Genomic DNA, 9,394 nt, shown 5'->3' on the forward strand with positions numbered 1-9,394 from the left:
ATATATATATATATATATATATATTCTTAATTTTCAATAAAATCAATTTTAAATTGAGTTTGAATTGAGACATGCACGTGTATGTAAATTATAAACTTGTTCGGTCATTGATTTACATGTTTGAATAATAAGGCACAAATTCTATAACCTGATTACGTTAAAACAAAATCTTATTTTATGTCTATCAAAATAATTAAAATTTTATTTTTATTTTTTATAAAATATATCCGTACATTTTTTTTGTATAGGGAAGAAAATATATTTTTCATATCTAAAAACTTTATTTGTTTCAGTTTCGTCAATAATAATAATAATAATAATAATAATAATAATAATAATAATAATAATAATAATAATAATAATAATAATAATAATAATAATAATAATAATAATAGATAAATTATGAAATTGGTAATGCATAAATGAAGAATTTAGATAAAGAACAATAGAGGATATGATGTTAAAATACATTAGAAATCTTTAATTATGTATTAAATTTATAATAATCTCAATCAAGTGAAGAACTCATATAAATCACCTCATTTCACATTGATTTTTTTTTTATAAGATTTCACTAAAATAAAACTTATACAAGAAGAAGCTCTTGCTCTCCAAATTAAAAATCTATATTTAATTGGTGGAATGATTGAGACTAATACAATTTGAATTGCTCCAAGCGAGATGATTCTCGGAACCCAATTAAATGATGATACTCACAAGTTAAATTTGTTATTTCAAACTCCAAACGAGATAATTTTTGGAACCCAATTATAATATTTGAAGCTAATAATGCATAAAAGTTTGTCAAGATTTTTTCAAGTTCCATACAAAATGATGTTTACAAGTTAGTTATGATATTAGAAGCTCCAAATCATACAATCTCACAAGTCAAATTTGATTATTAAACCTCCAGATAGTGATGTTAAAAAAATTGACGCATAAAAGTTTATTTTTTGTATTTTAAGGTCTAGACGAGATGATTCTCAAAAGTTTGGTGTTCAAACATTAGATGTCGTCTTTCGGGCTTTAGATGATGATATGATCCTAAAGGGTGGTTCAGACGAGATGATGCTCAGATGAAATAAAATCTTCAATATTGACATTTTTCCAAAATATTATTAAATAAACATTTATATAAAAAGAATATTTATTATTCTAACAAAAAGGTTAACATATAATTGAGGAATATGATCCAGATTAATATAATTTCAACTATATCATCTTAAATTAAATAAATTTAAAAATAATTTATATATAAATAATTATTTATACAAAAATAATACTTCCCCGTCCCCCAAAATTATGCATGGAAGTTTGTAGTATTGATAGTGGAGAAAAGGTCCCACAGTGAGGATATTATTAAGTAGATTATGAGTAAATAATGTAAGTTAAAAGGGCAAAATTGTAAGAATTATATGTGGGGTAGTGTCTAAAAATAGGGTATGCATAATTTTGGGGGTGGTCGTACCAAAAAGGAAAAGTATGCATAATTTTGAAGGATGGAGTGAGTAAATAATAATTTAAAATAATTTTCCGTCGAATTTCGACGGGTTACGTACTAGTTTTTATATTATATGAATCAGGGTTATATGTTGGTGTGTTTTAAAAAGAGTATGATATGCTATTTCGTATGTTATTGCGACATTTTATAGATACTTGACTGATTTATACTCCCTCCGTCCATCAAAAATATGCCACTTTACTTTCGGCACGAGTTTTAATAAAATGTGAGTGAAATTGGTAGTGGAGTAAGGGTCCTACTTTAAATGTGAGTGGAATGGTGTGGACTCTACTACTAAAAATGAATGTGGCATATTTTTTATGGCATATCTTTGGTGGACGGAGGGAGTAGATATTACCAACATTTATAATTAAGTGAATGTCAAGACATATGAGATTTAGTTCCAAATCCCAGATTACTTATCCGGCTATTTGCTTGGTATAATAACTAATGAAATGTCACTGAAAATAACATGCATTCATTTTAAATGAAACATGTAAACTGGGTTGGAAAGCAATGGAGCTTTCACCTTAGAACAAGCTTGCAGGCTGACATTTTAATTGTTTTGTAGGAAAACATACTTGTATAGATTGATGGAGTGAAAGGCCCAGTTTGATTTCTTAGTTAGGATAAGACAATCTAAGTAAACTCCAGCAAATGTAACTATGAGTGGGTCGCTAAGGGATATGGGCTGTGCATTTGATAGCCCAAGACAACAGCCTTGTTATCCATAGCCCACCATTTGGTATTCATGTTTAAGGGCTCTGCTATATATCAGGATTACCAAAATATCCTCACTATATTTTCTAAATTCCAAGCGTACCCTTCTTAAATTTTCTCCCGCCTAACTCTGAAATTGGGGGGAATTTTTGGGCTTATATATACATCCCAACAGTCTCCACGACTCTTCACTCCTCAAACTATTCTGAGATAAGCAAATCGAATAATCACAATCAAAATGGCTTCAACGCAGCAAGGCTAGTGATCTCTCAACTCCTACAAATTTTTTTTCTATACTGATGGTTTTTTGTTTTGTTAATAATTCTTCTGGGTTGTTGATCATAATGAAAAAAGTATTTCGTTCGTGAATCTGTTTGTGAATGAGAAATGTTGTGAATGCTTTTTCTGTACAGATAAATGTTGTGAATGATTGTAAATATTTTTGTACCGTGCGATGTTTTTTTCGATCATTTTGGTGTTAAAACTTTGGGAAATATTTGTCCTCTGCTGCCGTGTTTGTATCTAATGATAATATGTGATGCTTTGTTATTCTTATTGTCATTGTCAATGTTGTTTGCTTATTTGTGTATTATGTGTCATTATCAATGCTAAAGAGTTTTTATTTGTTATTTCTTGGTGACGATGCCGTATCTATATTGATGATAATAGGTGATGTTTTGGTTTTTATAAATTCATTTTGAACTTGTTTTAGGAAGCACCGAGTGTGGTCGTATCCGTGTTAACAAGACCGACAAAACACGTCGGAGCTGGACATGTAAGGAGGAGAAAACGCTGCTAACCTCGCTTAAGGAATTGGTAGTGCAAGGTTGGAAGTCGGATAACGGCTTTAGGGCGGGATACCTCACGAAACTGGAGGATGCGATGAGGCAAGTGTTTCCGGATACCGACCTGAAGGGAAATCCGCATATCAACTCCAAGATATGTGCTTGGAAAAAGAACTACTCTAGCTTGTCGGCTATGCTAGGGCGCAGCGGGATCGGTTTCAACACGAATGGTGATCATATGATTGATTGTACGAATGAGCAATGGAACAAATTGTCAAGGTATTTTCTGACCACATACTAATTCAAAAAACAACAGTTTATCAATGATACTTATGTGTTTTCGAACTAATTTGCAGTGTGATCCAAATGCGAGATTGATGAGGTACAAACCTTGGCCTATGTTGGGCGACTGGAAAGAGGTTTTTGGGAAGGATAGGGCTACCGGGGAGCATGCTGAGGACCTTATGGATACGGTGAATGATATGCAACGCCGTGAAAACTTGACACAACTCACTCCGGAGTCAGATTACCATGTCAGTCTCGACGACATAGAGGGGCCTGAGATGGTTGAAGAGAGTGTGGGACAAAGCAGCAAGGAGACGACATGTCGTCTAACTGCCGTCAGGAAGCGCCGTCTGCGCGATGAGATGATTGGTGTTTGTGAGGTACTTTGCGAGATAAATCGTACTACCGATATGAGGCTGGCGAACTTGGCGAACCGAATTGGTTACGAGTTCGACATGGGAAAGGCCCGGCAAGAAGTGTTTGAGCAATTGGGTGATATTCCAGGCCTTTCGCTGGATGAGAAGTTCGACGTATGTGAGCTTCTAGCCTACAAAGTTGAGCGCCTCGAAATTTTTCGTGGGCTGCCGACTGAAGCACGCCCAGCCTATGCGAGGCGTCTGCTCGAAGGCAGCTACAAGTAAAATTATTTAGGTTGTGCTTTTTTTTGGAGCTAAACATGCTTGGACTTGGAATTTGATTTAGCAAGCTCAGTATTTTGGAATGTTTGTCTGCGAACTGGTATTTTGTTGTTTTTCCCTTCTGCAATTTTAGATTCACCTTTGTTGCAAACTCACTTCATTTGAAGTTTTATCAATGCATTTCCGTTATTTATTTGTTGCCTATAATTGCATTATTGAAAGTCTTAATGCTTGGTTTTACGGTTTGTTAAAAAAAAAAATAGGTGAACACTAGAAAACTATCATAATTGAATGATATGCAAAGATAACTGAAATTAGCATTGACACTGCTACTAAGCAAATGGTTCTTAAGACGCAGATCTTTACGGCTTTAACCCACAAAAAAAGACATGGTATACAAATGGAGACTTGAAAGCGAAATACCATGAACATGGGCAGAACAATTAACCTAACAGCCCATCCAAAAAGTTTAAAAACAGAAACACAAACATAAATTTTCAAATAGGAACACATGCATCATGAGTTCATGTTAGCTACTTAAATGGACTACAACTAGCACAAGAACTTGCTTCGTTTGGTTCGGGGGCAGAGACTTCGGCATACTGCTTTGAATGGAAGGAGTTACGGGGTGGGAACAAATTGTTCGGTGCAATTCCAGTACTTCGTTTCTGAGGGACGGAGCTGGACTCCGAGTCATCATAACACAGCTTACGGGTGACTTTACCTTTGACATTAACCACCGGAGAGCTAACTTCATCGTCGTCGGATATGACAATAGTATTCATCGTAGAACCGATCTCGATAACTTCATGAGTTGGCTCCATCTTAATGTGCTTAGGGCCAAACAAGGCGCACATCTTGTTATACTCCGGTTCTCCAGAATAATAGTAAGCTTGAGCCCAAACATTCTCCTATAAGCAAAGACAAATGCGAAAATAAAACAAAAGTGAGGCCACAACAAATACACAGCAAGATAATTGAAATATAAACATTGCAGAATTTAGTCACCGAGAATATCTTATCCCAAACTACATCGGTTGCAAATATACGGTTTAGTTCCCGATCCCAACGAGTTTCGCTCATTTGCATAATTTTTTGGAAGGTATCATAACGTCCCTCTAGCGCCACCAGCCTATTTTTGATGTCGACGAAACCGATTGATTTGTTAAACACCCTGTTAATGTCCTCCATTGCATGTCGTATTACCGTTGGACTATGAACTCCAGCCCCAGCTATATAGGTCCAATATAGAAAGAACAAACAATAAAGAAGGTGAGAAAGCAAAGTAAAATATTTTGCAAGTAAAAAAAAATAAAACTCTCACCTTTAATCCCGGTCTCCTGCTCTATCATGAGAATTTTGTTGAGTAACATCTTGTCCATCTCCTGTTTCCAGATTGCGTCATAGAAGAAGACATGTTGTTTGGGAATGTCAGTTCGCTTCATGTTGGCGCAAGAGTGGGAGAGTTCTTTGAAGTAAAACCCTATTTCTGCAATGGGGAGTTGACCATGAGTTCCATGATTTATATAAGGGGAAACTTTAATTCATGGCAGATGGTAGTTGGGAGAAATCCCCTGCATGAAATTAATTTCATTAGCTCTCCAGCAACAACTAATTAATTCATTTCAGCGAATCAAATTGCTTGACTTTTTTGGTATGCGAAGATAACAAATATTATTGGATGAGAGTTAATGATTCTTCAGATGGGAATTTGCATGCTTGGTATTAATTACTGTTTCATTAGTACACCAGACTAATTTCGGCCTTACTAATATTAATAAATTATTTGAAATATAAAATAAATGTAAAATACATAATTTGAATGATTAAAATATTAGAAATAAGACAAAAAAAATTATAAAAGTGAAATTGCAGTTCCTCATTTTAAGGAAAACTCTACTTCCTAAAATATTTATCCCATAATTTGTTAAATTATGGGATAAATTACAAATTAATACATACTATCTTTTTGAAAGAGGTAAACATTAGATATTGCTAAAATTGAATTAATTAAATAGTAGTGTAAATAATTATAATTAATTATATTGTGAGCGCAGAAAAAGAATCATCATGTGAGGTAAAGTTTCCAAAAATATCATGTGAAAAAATATTATTAAATGGGAATATTATTAAATAATTTATGAAAAAATATAACATTTGTCTATATATAGATATTGTATCACTTATATAAGAAGTTGCTAATTATATAACAGATTATATAGACCAGATTTATAAAATTGAAGTGCAGTTACTCGAAATATAAAGTCTCAGATTAAATAACATTTATAAAAAACTACTGAATACCAAAAGAATCATTCATATTCAAGAGTTAATAAATTCAGTTGAAGAAATTTCACACAAGCTTCCCAATGATAAACCCCTGCAATATAAACATCATTGCCATAAAGATAAAATTGATTTGTTGCTCGTTCTCCGGCATCGCTCTTCCTATAACAGGCAACTGCGCGTCGCCATAGTCCAAACCGCTGCTTTCAGGCCTCGATGATGCATCTGATCGAGTTGCAGGATTGCGAGGAAATGTTGGATTCATTTGGGGCATGTTTTGAAATGCTGGGGCATGTCCTTGGTTGTGAAATTCGTCACACCAAAAGAAAGATCCCACATGTGTGCCTTTCACTGGGCATTTGTAGTAGTAACGTCCGGCATTTTGCGCATTCATACTCGCGCACAGCAGTAACATCCTCCCATGGCCACGCGGGCACATTGGAGCATTCAGATAAATACGAGGAACTTGTGCATCCATCAAACCTATTCATGGTAGAAAACAGAAGACAAATCAATATACAACATAATTCATAATATCCAACATAATTGAAACCAACATACTAACATGTCAAGGTTTAATCATCAAACATTCGAAACTGAATTTTAAAGGCAGACATTCCCAAAACAATATCTAATGAGAGTCACAAGGGGGGGTTCAACTGCCACTATGAGCTACATTAGTGAAGTGCAACATATTGTTGCCACATTGCTTGAGCCATGGCGTCTCGAGTTGCAGCCCATTCGGTCGAGGGTTCAACAACTTCCACATAATCATCGTGATGCGGCTCTGCAAATTCATTCTCCATCGGTAGATTGTCGAATGCCTGTTCAATTGGATCCACGATCATCTCATTCCTAATAAAATTATTTATTAGGAAGCACGCCATGATAAGCCTATTTTGCACTTTGACGGGGTAAAATTTGCTGCTGCGCAATACACCCTATCGCATCTTCATTATACCGAATGCGCGTTCAATTACATTCCGAGCTCGTGTGTGCCTCAAATTGAACAGCTCATCCGCATTTCGAGGACGTGCAGCCGTTGGCCCCCACTCTTTAAGGTGGTACCTAACACCCTTGTACGGCGTTAGAAACCCTTCACTATTCGCGTACCCGTTGTCACAAAGATAATATGACCCTAACATTAATCAAACAAGCCAAAAACAATACAAGCCATTAATACAAAGCAGTGAAGTGTTACACCCATTAATAAAATAAATTATTGGCAGAAAACATATAAAAAGGCATTAAAAAGGAATTATACCTCTGGGTGCTTTAAATCCATTCACTCGATTAAGGGCATCGCGCAGTATTCGTGCGTCCGCAGGTGACCCCTCCCACCCGGGCAAGACATAAACAAATTTCAAATTCCTGTCACAAACTACGAGAGTGTTGGTTGAAATCTGACCCTTCCTCGTTCTATAGCGCGGCTTGTCATTGTTGGGTACCATGACATTGATGTAGGTACCATCTAATGCACCCAAGCAACCCTATACACAAATATATGAAAACAACAATTATACACTATTGTTACATATAACATCCACTGTGCTAACAAAAAAAGGAAATAGTTTAACAATTACCTTAAACCATTTCCAACGTGGATCCGTCGAGTCTTCCGGCACAGCAGTTGGCTTTACCAAAAGAATTACATGTAATTTCAAAATGGCTCGCAACACTACATGAATATAGTGCGAAATTGTTTGCCCACTTCTCCAGAAATCAAATTTAACCACTTTGTTTTTTTTTTTGTGATGAGCTAGAACAGAAAGAAATACAACAACTTGCTCCTCAACGGTCACAAAACGACCATCCGTCAACCCACCTAAATCCCTCAGAAGTCGACACAGTTTACCGAAAGTATTTCTATCCATCCTAAGATTTATAACACAATCGACATCACTAAAACCTATCATTTGATTCAAGTGCTTCACTTGATCGGGAATTCTGTGTAGTATACCATAAGCTACATTTCTCCCATTACGTTTTCTTTTTCGTGACCCTGCCTTCTCAATTGAATCAAGGACCACGGTCAATTGCAACATTTGCTCATGGAGGATTTCCTCCACAACAAGATATATACAAGCTTTCTTGCGCCCCAAAGTCGACATGATACTGTCCACACAAGTGCATAAAAAGATGAAAATTCAAACAAAACCCAACTCATAAAACCTCAATTCAATGCTACCACCACCAAACAACAACAAAATTCACCCAAAAACATCATAAACGCAACACAGAAAACCTCAATTCAATGCTACCACCACCAAACAGCAACAAAAATTCACCAAAAAAGATCATAAACAGTCGCGTATCGATTCAAATATGGACCCCAACAAGAAATTGTGAATTAGGCCAGAGAACATTATTAAACAATTCTTAGCGATTAAAGTAGATTATTTGAAGAATTGTGTGTAAATGGGCAGTAATTTCACCTGGATAAACCTAGCCGCCGCTTGTCGCCGGAATAAAATGTACCAGAACACCACAACTAGATGAGACGCCGAGATAGGGAGAGAAGTAAATTAACCAACCCTACAAAGGAATCATAAACAGAAAATCAAAATTTTTGAGTGTAGGGACGGACTTGTGAAACAAAAAATGGACAATCCAAATAAACATTGGAGAGAAGAACTCAGAGGTGTAATCCTTACACGGAAAATATTTTTTTTTCCGTCGGAAATCTCTTTCGCAGCGACGTTGAACTGTAGGGCGTGGCGTTCCTTTCAGAGACTACATGAGCTTTTTGCAAATGAGCGGCGCAGACCTAAAAATTCAAATGGTTTCAATTTCATTTTGGGGGTAGAGTTGTAATGAAATTTTTAATCTTGAGCACATTTCTCTCTCCAGATTAATAAACCTGGGGTCCCTGCTGGTTTCGTATGAGGGATGAAAAGTGCTTTTTAGTGCGGGCCCAACCTTAATCATGGACTTCCCATGAAAAGTTGCTTTGTTACCAAATGAAAAAATAAGCCCAGTTAAGGACCTAAACTAGCCTTAACTAAGAAATCAAACTGGGCCTTAGTATTTAGGAAGTTCACCCTTTCTCTGACAGTTATTGCTTTCTTAAATGTTTGAATAGGTGTCTCATTATTGATCTATTGCTGATAATAGTTATCGTATAAATTGGGTGCAGAAATTTACCACAGGGAGTGATATGGTTAGTGATGTTTGTCAAG

The 9,394-nt window shown here is 35.7% G+C and overlaps 3 protein-coding genes across 4 annotated transcripts; 1 reads left to right on the forward strand and 2 right to left on the reverse strand.

Moving 5' to 3' along the window:
* The first annotated feature begins 2,754 nt into the window (after positions 1–2,754).
* Positions 2,755–4,122, forward strand: LOC130995883 (uncharacterized). The gene is made up of 2 exons (XM_057921371.1): positions 2,755–3,285; positions 3,363–4,122. The coding sequence occupies exons 1-2, from the start codon at positions 3,268–3,270 to the stop codon at positions 3,930–3,932; spliced, it is 588 nt and encodes a 195-aa protein (XP_057777354.1). The 5' UTR covers positions 2,755–3,267; the 3' UTR covers positions 3,933–4,122.
* Positions 4,123–4,239: 117 nt separating this feature from the next.
* Positions 4,240–5,419, reverse strand: LOC130995880 (uncharacterized). Its single transcript, XM_057921363.1, has 3 exons — positions 5,254–5,419; positions 4,938–5,161; positions 4,240–4,840 (listed from the first exon to the last, which is right to left on the reverse strand). Exons 1-3 carry the CDS (start codon positions 5,372–5,374, stop codon positions 4,463–4,465), a joined length of 723 nt encoding a protein of 240 aa, XP_057777346.1. The 5' UTR covers positions 5,375–5,419; the 3' UTR covers positions 4,240–4,462.
* An 807-nt stretch (positions 5,420–6,226) lies between these two features.
* On the reverse strand, positions 6,227–9,094 carry LOC130995875 (uncharacterized). Of its 2 annotated transcripts, XR_009092302.1 has the most exons (6): positions 8,870–9,094; positions 8,651–8,750; positions 7,799–8,330; positions 7,480–7,705; positions 6,781–7,353; positions 6,227–6,698 (listed from the first exon to the last, which is right to left on the reverse strand). XR_009092302.1 is itself a non-coding variant. In XM_057921356.1 (5 exons), exons 3-5 carry the CDS (start codon positions 8,324–8,326, stop codon positions 7,157–7,159), a joined length of 951 nt encoding a protein of 316 aa, XP_057777339.1. In that variant the 5' UTR covers positions 8,327–8,330; positions 8,651–8,750; positions 8,870–9,094; the 3' UTR covers positions 6,706–7,156. The 2 variants fall into 2 exon arrangements, 1 of the variants encoding a protein (XP_057777339.1); XM_057921356.1 differs by lacking the exon at positions 6,227–6,698 and having other exon boundaries at positions 6,706–7,353.
* Positions 9,095–9,394: the final 300 nt, after the last annotated feature.

Source organism: Salvia miltiorrhiza, chromosome 7, assembly GCF_028751815.1.
Source record: "Salvia miltiorrhiza cultivar Shanhuang (shh) chromosome 7, IMPLAD_Smil_shh, whole genome shotgun sequence".
Taxonomy (NCBI): Eukaryota; Viridiplantae; Streptophyta; class Magnoliopsida; order Lamiales; family Lamiaceae; genus Salvia; species Salvia miltiorrhiza.

What these genes read in the sequence shown, in the direction of transcription:
- LOC130995880 (XM_057921363.1), bottom strand. Translation starts at nt 5,374, where the DNA reads ATGAAGCGAACTGACATTCCCAAACAACATGTCTTCTTCTATGACGCA. An exon ending in GCAGGAGACCGGGATTAAAG is followed by an intron (nt 5,162 to 5,253) that starts GTGAGAGTTTTA and finishes GGACCTATATAG; the next exon opens with CTGGGGCTGGAGTTCATAGT. An exon ending in TTTGGGATAAGATATTCTCG is followed by an intron (nt 4,841 to 4,937) that starts GTGACTAAATTC and finishes CTTTGCTTATAG; the next exon opens with GAGAATGTTTGGGCTCAAGC.
- LOC130995875 (XM_057921356.1), bottom strand. Translation starts at nt 8,326, where the DNA reads ATGTCGACTTTGGGGCGCAAGAAAGCTTGTATATATCTTGTTGTGGAG. An exon ending in CACGTTGGAAATGGTTTAAG is followed by an intron (nt 7,706 to 7,798) that starts GTAATTGTTAAA and finishes ATTTGTGTATAG; the next exon opens with GGTTGCTTGGGTGCATTAGA. An exon ending in TGGATTTAAAGCACCCAGAG is followed by an intron (nt 7,354 to 7,479) that starts GTATAATTCCTT and finishes GATTAATGTTAG; the next exon opens with GGTCATATTATCTTTGTGAC.